This window comes from Anomalospiza imberbis, chromosome 3 (genome assembly GCF_031753505.1).
Source record: "Anomalospiza imberbis isolate Cuckoo-Finch-1a 21T00152 chromosome 3, ASM3175350v1, whole genome shotgun sequence".
Classification (NCBI taxonomy): domain Eukaryota; kingdom Metazoa; phylum Chordata; class Aves; order Passeriformes; family Viduidae; genus Anomalospiza; species Anomalospiza imberbis.
The window spans coordinates 108,591,451-108,606,629 of NC_089683.1; the positions used below are offsets into that span (position 1 = coordinate 108,591,451).

The window sequence follows — 15,179 nt, forward strand, 5'->3', positions numbered from 1 at the left end:
GATCTGACCTCTCATGTGCTTAGGAAGCTAATTGCAATCAATGTCTTCAGCTACACACAATTTACTACAACATGATATGTCTGGCCCATGAAGCAAGTAAATCTGATCCCTGGCAATGGCCATTACTCTTCACACACCACTCTAAGTGATAGTATCAGATTCCCCACAGGTCAGGCCTCTGTGATTTCATACGGAATTACATTTAAACTTACAGAAAGGGCATTTACTGCCAGCAAAACTTCCAACAAGCCACAAAATGCAGCAGTTTCTGCAGAATGCAATGCAAAATGAGATTTCTCTTGCAGTGATGAAAAGAGATAAGGAGAAATGCACCGGGGGTGGGTGTTGTTTGTTTGTTTTTGTTTTGTTTGTTTAGTATTTTTGCAGAGATACACAGTTCTGAGAGGCAGGGATCATATCCTGCCCCTATGTTTGTGGGAACCTGAGTGGCTGAACACATTATGAAACTTGTATTTAGCTGGACACTATGCGAAGGATATTCAATAGGATTAGAGGGGTTTGGAGTTTATTTTTCCCAGAGGTTTTCAGCAGAATGTATTATTTTGCTTAAAGTTCATAATAAAATTAAATCACTGAATAACTTTCATGCATAAGAAAATGCAGCTGGGCAATGCTGTATCTACAATTTGGCTTAGTTTACATTACAGCATCACATGTACATCCCAGCCTTAGAGAAATAAAGAACAGGTTAGTTCCAGTGCAACATGGACCTATGAAATTCTCCTAACAAAACCATTAACTCTGCCATAATGTCCAAGCAAAAAATATATTTGTGGCCCAAAGCTTGTGTCAGACATAAGGGTGCTACAGTTTTAACAGCAAAGAAGAACAAATAAAAAAGAATGGGAAAGAGGCACAAACCTGCCTGGGTTAAAAGTAATCTCTGTTAGATTGGATTGGTACAGGCTGAGAGTTGAATTATGGTAAATTGTTCAATTTCAAAGATCTTTGTTCTTGAACAAAGAGTTACCAGCCATATGTAAAGAGTAGTATTAGACTTCAAGACAAGAGATTCTGATCTTATAGTGCAGTTACAGTGTAGGAGGTTTTTTCAGTTTAAATAAGAGGATTGCAATGAAGTGATTAAAATAATCCCAAGAGAAACCTTGGCCTGCTGATGTTGACTGTTGACCTCAGGGAGCAAGACAGTGACCCTCAGTCCAGGCGTGGTGACTCAACAAAACCTTTTGCTGCACGGAGAGGGAGAAGAACCAGAAAACCACGTCTTTGCTGCCCGCCCTCCCCTCTCCTTCGGGCAGCTCTGGCTCCTCTGTGCCACCACACGGATGCTTCAGCACACCCCAGAGGGCTCGATCAACCCTCGGGAGGTTGAACCTCTCCCGGGTGGGAGATTGGAGGGTGATTTGGGGGGGCTCCCCCCAGATAAGGGGTCGGGAGGTGCTTTAGGGGGCTCCCAACAAGTGAGGGGGCGGGGGGTGCTTTGGGGGGTTCCCCCAGGTGAGGGGACGGGAGTAGTTTGTGGGGCTCCCCCCAGTTGAGGGGTCGGGGGGTGGTGTGGGGGGTTCCCCCGAGACGAGGGGTCAGTGAGTGGTTTGGGGGGTTTCCCGAAGGTGAGGGGGGTCGGGGGGGATTTGTGGGGCTCCCCGCAGGTGAGGGGTCAGCGGTAGTGTGGGGGCTCCCCCCAGGTGAGGGATCGGAGGTAGTTTGGGGGCTCCCCCAGATGAGGGGTCGGGGGTAGTTTGGGGGAGCTCTCCCCAGGTGAGGAGTCGGGGAGGATTTGCGGGGCTCCCCGCAGATGAGGGGTCGGGGGGGATTGGCGGGGCTCCCCCCAGGTGAGGGGTGGGGGGTAGTTTGGGGGCTCCCCCATGTGAAGGGTCGGGGGTAGTTTGGGGGCTCCCCCAGGTGAAGGGTCGGGGGTAGTTTGGGGGCTCCCCCAGGTGAAGGGTCGGGGGGATTGGCGGGGCTCCCCCATGTGAAGGGTCGGGGTAGTTTGGGGGCTCCCCCATGTGAAGGGTCGGGGTAGTTTGGGGGCTCCCCCAGGTGAGGGGTCGGGGGGATTGGCGGGGCTCCCCCAGGTGAGGGGTCGGGGTAGTTTGGGGGCTCCCCCAGGTGAAGGGTCGGGGTAGTTTGGGGGCTCCCCCAGGTGAAGGGTCGGGGGGATTGGCGGGGCTCCCCCAGGTGAGGGGTCGGGGTAGTTTGGGGGCTCCCCCATGTGAAGGGTCGGGGGTAGTTTGGGGGCTCCCCCAGGTGAAGGGTCGGGGGGATTGGCGGGGCTCCCCCAGGTGAGGGGTCGGGGTAGTTTGGGGGCTCCCGCAGGTGAGGGGTCGGGGGGATTGGCGGGGCTCCCCCAGGTGAGGGGTCGGGGTAGTTTGGGGGCTCCCCCATGTGAAGGGTCGGGGTAGTTTGGGGGCTCCCCCAGGTGAGGGGTCGGGGGGATTGGCGGGGCTCCCCCAGGTGAGGGGTCGGGGTAGTTTAGGGGCTCCCCCAGGTGAGGGGTCGGGGTAGTTTGGGGGCTCCCCCAGGTGAGGGGTCGGGGGGATTGGCGGGGCTCCCGCCGCCGGGACCCCGCGGGGCGCTCCCTGCCTTTGCCGCTGTCCGCGCCCGTGGTGCTGAACGGCGGAGCCCGGCCCGGGCCCCTCTCGTTTCCTCCGGGACGAACTGCGGGATTAAGGCTGCAGTAATCGCGGCCGGATTAACTCCCTGGAATCCGGCTGCAATCTGAGCAGCTGCAAATGTCCCCCGAACCGGGATATGGGGCGGGTTGATGGAGTGGAGGCGGGGGGGAAGAAGAGGGGGGAAAGGCATCAACCGCCCAGATGCTACGCCGAGATTAATGGGAGGGAAAATAAATAATCAAGTGTCTCATCCGCTGCTTTTGGGAAGGGCTGGGCTGGCTGGGATCCGGCAGCCCCTCCTCTTCCTTCTCCCTCCTCCTCTTCCTCTCCCTCGCTCCCGGCCAGCCGCCTTTCCTCGGAGGGGGCGAGACGCGCGCAGAGCCCGCAGGCCCCTCCGGCCGCAAGCGATGGGCGACATCCCCGGCCTCGTGAAAATCAGCGTCTCCCTCAAGATCCAGCCCAACGACGGGGCCGTGTATTTCAAGGTGGACGGGCAGCGCTTCGGTCAGAACCGCACCATCAAGCTGCTGACCGGGGCCAAGTACAAGATCGAGGTGTCCCTCCGACCCGGCACCGTCCAGGCCACGTAAGTGCGGCCGTCCTCCTCAGGGCGGCTCCCCCGGCCCTCTTCTCCCTCCCGGCTGCTTTATTTTTAGACGTTTAATGTTTTTTCCTGGCAGGCTGACAGCGCAGGGTTTCCGTGATTTCTCCCTCCCCGCCCTTTTACTTCGGTGGCCCCGTTTCTGGGTCCCTCGCCAGCTGTTCCCTGTGCTCCGCCTGGCTGGGCTGGGGGGAGGCCACGGGTGGGAATCGCTGCCTTCCCTCTCCCTCCCCACCTTCTCCCGGAGATTTTTCAAGCCCAGCTCCTTTTCTCCCTCCTTCCCCGCGGTTTTCGCTGGAGGAAGAAGCTCCTCCTACACAATGCCCAAGCCTCGCTGCGGCGTGGCAAAGCAGGGACAGGGACCAGATGGGGAAGCAGCTCTGGGTGGAGGGGCAGCCCCGCCGAAGAGATTCGACTAACCTCTCCCTATCCATTCGAAATCAGATCCCGCCTGCCTCTCCTTTCTACTCCTTCCCTGGGTGACTGCAGATCCCTGGCATATTTCAGGAGCCCCAATGAGTCAGCAGCACATGCAGGTCTGCTAAAGTCCCTGAAGCTTTTCCCCAGCACAGAGGCTACCAGGCTGCAAACCCACGTGCTGGCTCCAAACTGCCAAGGAAGGGGGAATTCAGGGCTGTAAAAGGCTGGATCCTGTCTTTTTGTAGGACCATGGGCATCGGCGGTGTCAATGTCCCACTGGAGGAGAAATCACGGGATGCACAAGTGGCCTCTTACACGGGGATCTACGACACAGAAGGGGTGCCCCATACCAAAAGTGGGGAGAGACAGCCCATCCAAGTCAACATGCAGGTACGTGGTTCTCCAAGCCTGCAATGAGAGGACGAGGGAGGGCAGCAGGGGGTTGACTCCCAGGGAGAATGTGGCGAAATATTCCAGGGCAAAGTCTGGTCGCAGCTGCTGCCTTCCTCTTTGCTTTGTGTCACTAAGGTCGCTGGCCAGAACGTAGCTGGAAAATACAAATCCTGCTGCCTTCTCTCCCAAGAAAACAGCAAAGGTCAGGAGGAAGTAGAAGGTTTTCTAGAAACCTGCAAAACTCTTTGGGGTGCTGCAGCACAAAGAATTGTGAGCTGAACATCCCACCCCTTCTATAGGACATACTATACATAGCAGGCAGATCCCACCGAGGCTGTTGGCTAGAAATCCAATCCCTTGGCATACAGGGACCCTCTTTTGCCTGGCAGCACCATTTTTTTTGGCACAGAACATGCCCCAAGCACAAGGGGTGACTGCTCTCCCCTTCCATCTGTCACCCTAAGCATGCCTGAGGACTTGCCAGAGACTCAAAGCATGCATGAGAACAACACCCAAGGCTGTCTTCTCTCTTTTCCCATATGTTTCCATTATCTGCACCTACAAACCTAAGTTCACTTTTAAGTGGCTCCTCACCCCAGTCTTAAAGAGAGAGGCTCCATGGCCCCAAAGTGAGATGACAAAAGCTCCAGCCCACAAGGCAGCAGAGCTCACAGAAGACATGAAGAGCAGCAGGCAGATTTCCACAGCACTCTTTGGGTGGTATGCTCAGTTTTGGCAGTTTGTTTTTTTCTTCTCCTGATTATAGCTGTGAGGGATTCCTGCTGTTTATTCCATGTCTTCTGTACCAAAAAAAGGAATCAAGGTAGTAAACCATCTTTATCTGAAGCTCTCTTAAGAATCTGTTCCAGCTTATACAAGCCCACCAGATTTCAGAATTTTATGACATTTGCTTACTGCACACAAGATTTCATATTGCTCTTGAGTATTTTTTTTTCTGGAATCATAGTTCAGCATAGCAATCCCCTTCTGAATAAGAACTGTAACATCTCCATTTGGTGTTTCTAATAATTACAGTGTGTCTAACTTAATTTTGGAGACTACATCACATTACTATTTCATAATCTTAGGTTATTAAGACTAATATAGAGGACTACATTATTCACTTTTCTATACAGCCACCTCCTTTTAACACCCAGGAAAATGAAACACAGTATTATTTCACAACAAGCTGAGCATAGCTGCTGGATGCCACTGTTGATCACTGTAGTTGTATTTCACCTTGCACCAGGAGGAGAAAGGACAGCATTCCCAAAAAACCATCTGCTTTGACTAAGGCATCCCTGTTTTGCTGGTCACCTTTACCCTGAAGCGCAGCACTGATGTGAACTCTGAAAATCTAGAAGTTTAACTTTTCCTTTGGAGAAAACCAAGTCAAATCACAGATGAAATGTAAAGAGGGTCTGACTTTCAGCTACAAGCTCTGGCATGGTTTGTTGCAGCATCAGAATGAGTAGCCACAATATTTGCCCAAAGAGCTGCTTTTACAGATCAGATCCTGGGATATTAACCATGAAGCTAATAGGATTTTCAAGCATTAAGCAGGTCCTTAATTCCTTTTAGGAACTGATCTTGATAGATAGGTTCATCAGTACAGACTTAGATACCCACAAATTATACTTTCAAGTATTAAATATAGGCAACTCAACAGGGATTTACATGTTTAACTCATCATTTAGCTGCTTAGCTAAGCAGAGCTGTAGCAGATTTAGGGAACAAGCCTCAGATACCCCAGTCTGAAAACTGCTTTGGATACCTACTTCCTGAATCTTCAAAACTGAGCTTATTGCAAACAGCTTTAAATTTTCCTATTTCCTTCAACTATGAGGAACTTCTGCCTCCACTTCCTTTTCTAGAACAGACAGAATCCCCATGCATCCTGTGGTGATAAGGACACTATTTTAGGCATAAAACCTGAATTTACATTAGAAATAGATTGTGAGATCAGTCCTGCAGTCAAAACCAAGCTCAGCGGAGTAGCCAGGATTCACCTGCAGGAGCCATGGGAATTCAGGGGAACTCTGAGGATGCAGAATGTTCATTATGCCACAGAGCTTCTGCACGTGCTAAGTACTGGGCTAGGGGAGGCACATGATAGTAGAAAAGCTCTGCAATTAATTTTTTCCTTCTCCTGGAAATCCACAGCAGTCAAACTTCTTAGGGTAGCTCAGCAAACTGGGTCATTGAAGGAAAATTAAATTTGCTTTCTTCATTTATCTTTTTGAAATTCAGATCCTTCATACATTAATGAAATGAAATTATGCTCTTGTGTCATATCACCTTCTACAAATGTTATTAGAAATGCCTTTTCTTCCTTAGTTTCTGCACTGAGGGTGGCTGATTCTCCTCTCTGACAAGTTTTGTGGACTGTGCACAGTAATATCCAATGTGCTTAACCTTTACTGTCTTGCATTATAAGTGTAACAGGACTGCTATCAAAGATGATTGATTAAAAAAAAGTTCTTAATTAAGGTTTTAGTTGCTGGGAGAGATAAGATAGCCTGTACATGTGATTCTTTCTTAGTCAAAGGAAGTGGCAGAAATGTTTCAGTTACTCCTTCAAGGTAACACTTGTAACTGGAGCGAATAAAACCCCTCCACTTACAGCACACAGCAACTTCTGCTATTGTCAAGGCTAAATTTAACTCACCACGGTGGGCAGAGGGAAGGTTTAAAGTAATGGCTGTTACACAGCAGCACCTTACAAACCACATCTTGAATTTCAAAAAAACAACAACAAATGTATCCTTCTGAAAAATCTGGGTACAGAAGACTCTGCTTGTAAATCAGGAACAACTTCTCTGTAAAAGGGCTTTCATACTGATTTTGCAAGTGTGATTATAGCAGGCAGATGATCAAAGATCAGCTCCCAGGCACATGATACGAATGGAAAACAGTCAAGTGAAGAAGCTGTCATTAAAGTGAGTGATGGAAATACTGAAAGGGAAAAAGTACTGAAGAATGGTGCCATTCAGTAGCACTGAATTCACTATTTCGCATCTTCTAACAACATAACACAATCAACAAGCCATACTGGCTTAGGACCAATGGCAATACATACAGGCTTCACACCCCCACTTGAGATTCTCTGCAATGTCTTAAGGCATAGGAAGTCAAATTTTCCATTACCATTAAAACTGAAATCATAATTTATGCTTGAAAGTCTCACTGATGTTTTTCTGATGTTGTACAGGTGTCTAGGAGTGGCATAAAGAAAAAAAGCAAAAGAACCTTTATTTTACAGAACTTTTTTAATATAGCCACAGAACTTTTATTATAGCCACAGTCTCATTCACTTCAAAGCTGCATGCACAGACAATTTAAAGTCAATGTCTCACTACTTTGCTGTATTAGACACTTATCTGCTAAACAGACTGATTATCTCTTTACTAGCTCCTATTACTCAGCTGCACTGTCACAGTCCAACTAGCAGTTACAGATAGGCACACAGAAATTCTCTTGCTCAAGTCTCATTTAAAATGTGGAATAGAATCCCAGGAAAGTAGTAAGTGGTGTGCAAGAGCAGCACACTCAGTCAATACACTACAAATACAAGACTCCAAAATGCAGATACATTAATAGTTTCAGACTGAAGAGAAGAAAAATCTTCCCAATCCAAACTGCAGCCTCTAGGTATGGTATAAAGGTAAAGTGATGGTCTGATTCACTGCAGATCAATGGTACATGATCTACAGTATATACAAGCTGTGTCATCTTAAGAAAGATTATGGCTTTGATTCTTGTTGTTAGTAACATTTGTCCATGTGGCAACTTGAATATTTTTACTCCCTCGCCTATCCCAGCTGTGAGTGCAAGAGGACAGTGCACGCAGGATCTGATTCTTCATGTATTATGTATGGCTAAACATAAAACACTTTCTGATTGCTAGAGCAGGTTTTACAGGTCTTCGATTTATTGATCTGAGGAACAATGATCCTTATATCAGGTGTTCTATGTTCTGCAGCTTCACAAGTGCTATTTCTCAGGATGAGAGAGAAACCAACAAAACAATCAGCGCACTAACACTGGTATTCCCTCTTCCTCACAGTTTAATGATATTGGCGTTTTTGAGACAGTCTGGCAAGTGAAATTCTACAACTACCACAAACGGGATCACTGCCAATGGGGAAACAGCTTTGGCAGCATTGAGTACGAATGCAAACCGAATGAAACACGCAGTCTCATGTGGATCAATAAAGAGACCTTCCACTGAAGAGATGGGAAACCAATACTGCTGGACAATCTCCCTAAAGAAAAATCTACCTTTTTAAACCAGCAAGAAGCCTTAACAAAGGCATACTGTAACACTGCTTTGTCCATAAGGTTCCAGCAACTACATTGTATATACAGGTGGTGCCACTAAAATATTTGCCTATTACTGTATTTTAAGTTTACCATGGCATCTGCAACATTCTTTATCTGTCACCCTGAGAATACTGAAAGGTTCACGGTAAAGGATTATCTGATAGCTTGGTAGGAAGTCATATCATAATACTGTTGTAAGTATTTGGATTATTCTGACTAGATGTAACAACTGTGAAGTGTTTTGCTTCATTGCTTAGAATTTGGATTAACATCACATTGGTGATTTCTGTATTTACATTTGTGTTTGCTCCAAAATCGGTGTGTTCCTTCAAGCATTTTGTCATACTGTCCTCCCAGTGGACACCAAAAATTAAAAATATGGTTATTTGTAGGTTTAGCTAAATGGCAGCTAATGCACTGTTGGTATTGTGCTTTCATACCAAGGGATTTGGGAACTCATTCTCTCTTTTGTTAAGTGCTGTAAGATATTCTGTGAAGTTTGCTAATTTACCGAATCTCCTAAAGAGGATTCTTTTTTTGTTAAGTTGCCCAGTCTTTGAAATAGCATTAGGAAATGGTATAAAACATGATGAAGGAAGAGCAATAAATCAGTTGTGTTATCCAAGACATCTAACAACATGGCTAAGACCTATCTTAAGATCACATAGTATCCTTGAGAGATGCAGCAGCCATACTTAATTTATTTCCTAGAGTAAGAGTTCTAATATTAAACTCCATTTTTATTTGAATGGCACATTGCTGAAATCAGTTAAATCTTACAAATCAACATTTTCCAGCCTGACCATTGTATTCATTAATAAGATTTCTGACCAACAAGCACTCAGTAGTCTGAAGAGTGCAGATCCCAGTGGATGTTTATACATGCACTGCAGTCTTTCAAATGAAGATAAGCATGCAAGCATTTGCATAGTTATAACTCAAGGTGCTTCATAAACACTAGATCAGTGTTTAACACAAACAGACAACACAAAACAGACATATCTTTTATTTCAGTAAAGAAAGGGAAGCAAGGAAACAACTACACTTGTCCTGTCCCCAGTTTGGGTTGAAGTAAGCTGTCACTTCCTGCATATCTGTTATTCCCTTTGTGAATAATTTGTAAATTGTATATGTAAATGTTAAACATGACTTTTGATCTTTGTAATAAAGGACCTAAACAATTTCTTCTCTGCTGTGGCCATCCAAGTGAGCTGAAAACACTGTGTAAAAAAGGCAGTGGTTTTAGAGAATCAGACAGTAGAGTGTATGTAGCCCGTGCTTTCTGAGACTGCAGTCCAAAGTACCTTCTGTTCTTCACCCAAAGCTAGTGTTCTAGGAAACACAGATCCAGTGTGCTAAAATGTAGATGGTTAATGTGATAACACTCAGAAGAGCTTATTAATATGCAGTTAGTTCCAGTAATATAGTGTGAAAAGTAAAGATTTAGGACAGAATTGAATTAGCAAAGAAATATTTTCTTCCACTGAATTATTAATCAAAAGGCTTTACTAGTTTTCTAGCTTTACTAGATTTCTGCAGCCAGAAGAACTGACAGTGGCACTGATGTAATACAGATGTGGAATGGTGAGCTAACCAGTTGCATTTACACTCTAAGGCAACATTATATGGGCAAATTTTACTGAAATGAAAATCTAGAAATAATCTTCTCCATTAGCTTCTTTCCTAGACTTTTCCTAGCAAGAATTCTTCAAAACAAAAAAACGACCAAATTGAAATCTGCATTTCAGGCAGAAGTACTACTGCCAGCATTTTAGCAGAAGTTTCCAGATAACATGCTTTAATGATTCTAGACTTCCAGCTGTGAATCAGTTCTGTCTCTACATTGCTAGAAAAGTGATTTTATTCTTCAATGATTTGCATACTTTGGTTTATTTTGTTTCTACGCATGAACACATATGTACACTGGCACACTGGCAGGAAATACATGTGACACATAAATTCACAGACTTCTGTCCTAGTAAAAAACGTGTAAGACCCACAGTGTCCTAACTCTCCAGCATTTAAAAAATGCTGTAATGAAAAAATCCAGCTGATCCTGGCACAGGAGGATTGTTACTCTCAGCCAGCTGGAAGTATACCCTTCCTAAGGCAAATTCTCATATTAATGCCAAATAGGGCATCTTTTCACTTACAACCTAGCATGTCCTGTAGCAATTCAGTTGAGAGGATGCTCAAGAGAAAGGCTGCAGATGGAGTGAATTGCTTTTAAAAGGAAGGAGAGAACAGCAAGAGCAACTTTTGTACACGTCCCATATCCTAAGACTGAACATTGCTGCCCAGGATCGCAGCACCCCTTTCACAGACAGCAGCAGGGATAGAAAGAATGAGAACTGGCTAATCACTTCTCTGGGAAAGGTGTAAATGGCATTTATCAGCTCTTATATCCTTCTCCCCTGGGTGAGGTTTAAGCATACAGAAATGTGATTTGCATTATTCTTAAATAGAAGATTTTTCTTGTGATGTTGTTGAGCATCCATACCACCAGTTCTGATACTCCACGCATGTAAAGCAAAATAGTCCCATCAACCTCCTCTTGCTCATCAAGTGCTTTGCTAACAAAGTAAACATTTGCTCCTAGTAAAGGAGACCCAAGACTTCAGCCATTCCCTGAAAGTAATGTTTTGAATTTCTTTCATCCAGGACAACTCTGTTGAATATTCATAGAATTTGAGTCCCTACAAAACTGTTACTGTGACCGTTTGATGCATTATTCAATCAGCAGCATTTAAATCTCCAGACAAGTTTGTTCTTTACACAGCTTTTTCTAATTCATATTTCCATTTTTATACAGAACTCCATAATTCAGGAAACAGTACACTAGGATTTAATATTTATGTCAGAAAATGCTGACAATGTGTCAATCCAGCTGAAACCACAAAGCACTCATAGATGAAGGTTTTATAAATAAGAGACTTCAAGACTTTTGTCATGAAGTGTCCAGCTGTCATCTTCATAAGAAAAATGAAATGAACATTCCAAATCTTTGTGTCACTTTTTCATCTATGTTTAGAGGTAGCAGATAGCTCTTTGATACTGCTGAGTAACAGGATTCAAAAGCAAGTTATTAGTCATGACTGTTACAGTTGTGATCCTGCATAGGGCTTTGTATTAGATCATTAAATTTTGCACAATGCTTTGTGTTTAGTGCAGCTACTACAGACTTTGTTATCTCCCACCATCTGACTGTATATGAAACAGAAATAATTCACCTCAAGTCTCAATGCTCCACTTTCACATGGTAAAGAGATTTTACTGGCTTCAGCTGAAGCTCTGTCCATTGGTTTGCAAATGCAGTGACCCTTAGTGATTCCAGACTAGCAAAGAAGCAGAAGACCTCATTCTTATAATTCTTTGTATAAAAGATGTGAACAGAATTCCTGTACAATAAAGGTGTAAGTTTTGTAATACAAGGCTTTTGCATGCCAGGAGAGGTTCTTTTTCACTTGGTTAAGAGCACTGCCCTCACTTGCTATGTAAAATTTTAATGTGTGTGCTGTGTATTCCATTCTTCTAAAGCCTCATGCAAAGCTTTGATTAAATAAGGACATGGCACGTTGTAGATGCTAACCTCTTTCTGAGATCTGAAACAAATGCTATGACTTTCAAAATTCAAAGCAGTGAGCATTGCCTTAGGAGCTACCTCAGACCTGAAGCACAAAGCAGCAGTATAATGAGTCTTTCAACATTCATGTTTCCCTTAGCTCTCCACAGCTCACAAGCAATGACTGGCAAAGTCCCCTTTAGTGTAGCTGATCCAGACCTTTGGCCAGGAGAGACACCCACTCCTGCCCATAGGCCTTCCCTGCTGTGTGCTTGGCAGCTGTCACCAGAATTCCTTGGACTGCTTCCTTTTCCCCCTCTCCCTGATACCAGGATTTAAGGCTTCAAATCCCTATGAGCCTCGGCTTTCAGCATTAGGAAGACAAGGCGGCATCAAGCTAGGAAGAGACAAACCAGTTCTCTCTGCATTGCTTCTCTGTGTCTGCTGTAAGGTTTTGTGAGTTATCCCACTGCATTCATTGGAGTTTGTTACCTTTTGACTCACAGTGAATTGCACTGTGAGCACATAGACAAACAGATCTCCTTTGAGACATGGCTTAAAAGCAATGACAGAAAGCCTCTCCATCAATTTTTATGCTAAAAAATACTAACTTTTAAGAAATAATTCATGGCAGCACATCTGCATTGACCAGGTGTAAGGCTCTGATATTCTGTATGTCCTCACTCAGATAAACTTGAGTCTTGATGCTGCAATCCATGTACAAGTGCCTTGCACACTCTCTGTAACACCTTTGTTTCCCTCCCCCAGAGAGCAGGCACTCCTACTTCCTTTATTCCAATAGTAAGGAACAGCCTGGTGTCCCATCTAGGATCTGCAGCCTTTGAACAATCCCGGGAGAAGAAATTACAAACTATTAGTGCATGATGGTGAAGGCAAGAACTACACAACTGCTGGTGCTTAACTGGACCTTCTGCTCATGCTCAGCATAGTAAAGCCAAGGCTGGGAGCCTGCTGTTACAGGAGTGACTGTGACAACACTGTCAGTAACATCCACATGAAACTACAGAATATGTGCTACAGGGACCAAATGTTCTCAGAAGTTTGAACTGAATCTTTATGAGTTTAATGTGAACCCCGGAGGGTCTGCAAACAAGTGGCAGTAGTGCAATATCACAACATACACGCTTTTCTGACTGTGATGGATGGTATTCTCCTGCTCACTAAGTTGCTATGCCAACAGATTCACCACAGGCACTTCCACATTTCAGACTTACTGGAGAGAACAAGCTGTGGCCAATTCTGTGCATAGAATATATAGTCTGAGTTAGTGCCTTTTTTAATTTGTTGTTTGTTGGAGGTTTTTTTAATTAACTGTGTAATATTCACTTCTGAGACATCTCTGTCTAAATACTATGCTACAGGTAAGCTGAGCAAATGTAGGAAACACCAGGGTATGAAAATACAACTGCAGTCATCCCTGTTCTGTATGGAAACTATATGACTACCCTGCAAAGATTTAAAAAGCATTAAAACAAACAAACAAAAAAAGTATCATGCATCTACTCTGTTCAAGTCTGGCAGCATTATGTGTATCAGGACAAGGTATTAGCCAGATATAAATGTGCTGGTCACACAATGAATTAAATTTACAATGTTTACACTGAACTTGGCTAACCTTAAGGGAGGTAGGAGGTAGATGGTTAAGAAAACAAAAGTCCCAAATGCACTGCTGGTACAAAGTTCCACCAAAACATAAGGAGTAAACATGAGAGGCAAATTTGCCCTAATATGCTAAAATGTGAATGAACTTCCCTTGCTTAAAACAGAACTGTAAGAATTTAGACGTAACCATTTTAATACGGATTAAGTATAACTTAAAGAAGTTGAGGAAACACTTCCAGGGAGGTTGTTTGTTATAAATACAGTGAAAAGATTTCCTCTACTGATCATTTACCCTATTTTAAAAAACATATTTCTTTTTCTCCTGGAAGCAAGAACTAACACTTTGCACCTGGAAACAGGTACAGAATCAGTTGTACAATAAACTTACAGAGCTGAAAATTTTCTTGAAGGGTTGGTATTTTTTTATTTTAATAAAAGCAGCTATCAATTTTGACTTCTTTCTGCTACAGCCCTGCAATTCCAGCAGCAGCCCTCAAACACAAATACATAAACAAAGAAGGAACGCTGCCATATACTTAGCTCCAGAACTGAGAGATTATCCAAACAGCACAAGAAAGGGAGATTATTTGCCAGCTTGTAGTCTGCCCATAGCCTTTATTCTTGGAGAACCATGACTAGGACAGCTAAGTACACAATTTTTTCCTTATACTCCATTCTACAAATCCATGAGGAACCATGCCTTAATCAGAGACACCAGCTTCTGTCCAGGTATCTAAAGGGAAAACATTGGAGAGGCATGGGCTTGGAGTCATGGTACAAGAAAGAGACAGGAGAATCTCAGAGTGTGCTTTTGACCCACAGGCACTGGGGGAAACAGTCACTAGGAGTCTCCATATGAAAATATAACACTAGCAGAGAACTCCCAAAAAAATCTCTTTTCAGTCACCTTTAATACTTCTCCTCAGTTCTGCTAGAAAGACTGTTCCTAACCTCAAAAATCTCCTACTGAACTCCCCATGGTTTTTATTGGTAAGTAGCTTTAAGCTTCTGGCTCACTAAGCTCAGTAGCAGTAACTTTCCACAGATTTCATACTAATCTCAAACTGCTCAGGTTTCACATCCTGTCATTGCTTATCTACATCCCCTCTCTCTCATCTTTCATCCATAATGGAGAGAAAGAAAAGCCTTTCTCTTCTCTCAGCATTTGCTGTTCAATCTATCACTCATTTTCCTTGAAGGCTCTGGAGGAAGTGGCAATTTCCAAAATATAAGGCCCTTAGTCATTGAGGAATTTTTAATTAATAATCCAAGAGGGTGGGAGAAGCAGCACTATATTCCCTAGTATGGAACGAGCAAGGAAGCCCTTATACCTCCAACACAGAGGGCATAGCAACTGAGTACATCAGTACCCTGTGGAGCAGCACTCCTCAAAACATTAGAGGAAGTACTCCAAGTAGAAGCTGGCACAGCTCAGCCAAGCTAAGCATGCTGCTCATGTTGCTGAACAACATTCAAGCTAGTTTTATACTACTTAACAAAGAATTTCAATTGAGGAGAAAAAAGAGTGGAATCAGTTTTAGCCCACCTCCTTCTTGCCTCCTGGGCTTTTATTAAAATCTCATAGAAATGAAAAATTAAATGAGACAATGGTCTTTAGGGTGCAGTGGAAAAAGTAGGCTGACTGTCAAATCTCAGACCA

At 44.2% G+C, this 15,179-nt stretch overlaps 2 protein-coding genes across 2 annotated transcripts; one reads left to right on the forward strand and one right to left on the reverse strand.

Moving 5' to 3' along the window:
* Positions 1 to 1,335: 1,335 nt before the first annotated feature.
* LOC137470046 (uncharacterized) lies at positions 1,336 to 2,367 on the reverse strand. The gene has a single exon (XM_068183031.1). The coding sequence runs from the start codon at positions 2,365 to 2,367 to the stop codon at positions 1,336 to 1,338; it is 1,032 nt and encodes a 343-aa protein (XP_068039132.1).
* Positions 2,368 to 2,618: 251 nt separating this feature from the next.
* CNRIP1 (cannabinoid receptor interacting protein 1) lies at positions 2,619 to 9,517 on the forward strand. The gene is made up of 3 exons (XM_068186341.1): positions 2,619 to 3,183; positions 3,864 to 4,008; positions 8,078 to 9,517. The coding sequence occupies exons 1-3, from the start codon at positions 2,747 to 2,749 to the stop codon at positions 8,240 to 8,242; spliced, it is 747 nt and encodes a 248-aa protein (XP_068042442.1). The 5' UTR covers positions 2,619 to 2,746; the 3' UTR covers positions 8,243 to 9,517.
* The last annotated feature ends 5,662 nt before the right edge of the window (positions 9,518 to 15,179 follow it).

Excerpts from the sequence above, each read along its gene's own strand:
- LOC137470046 (XM_068183031.1), bottom strand. The coding sequence starts at position 2,367 with ATGGGGGAGCCCCCAAACTACCCCGACCCCTCACCTGGGGGAGCCCCG.
- CNRIP1 (XM_068186341.1), top strand. The coding sequence starts at position 2,747 with ATGGAGTGGAGGCGGGGGGGAAGAAGAGGGGGGAAAGGCATCAACCGC. Across the intron at positions 3,184-3,863 it reads CCCGGCACCGTCCAGGCCAC|GACCATGGGCATCGGCGGTG; the intron begins GTAAGTGCGGCC and ends GTCTTTTTGTAG. Across the intron at positions 4,009-8,077 it reads CCATCCAAGTCAACATGCAG|TTTAATGATATTGGCGTTTT; the intron begins GTACGTGGTTCT and ends TCTTCCTCACAG.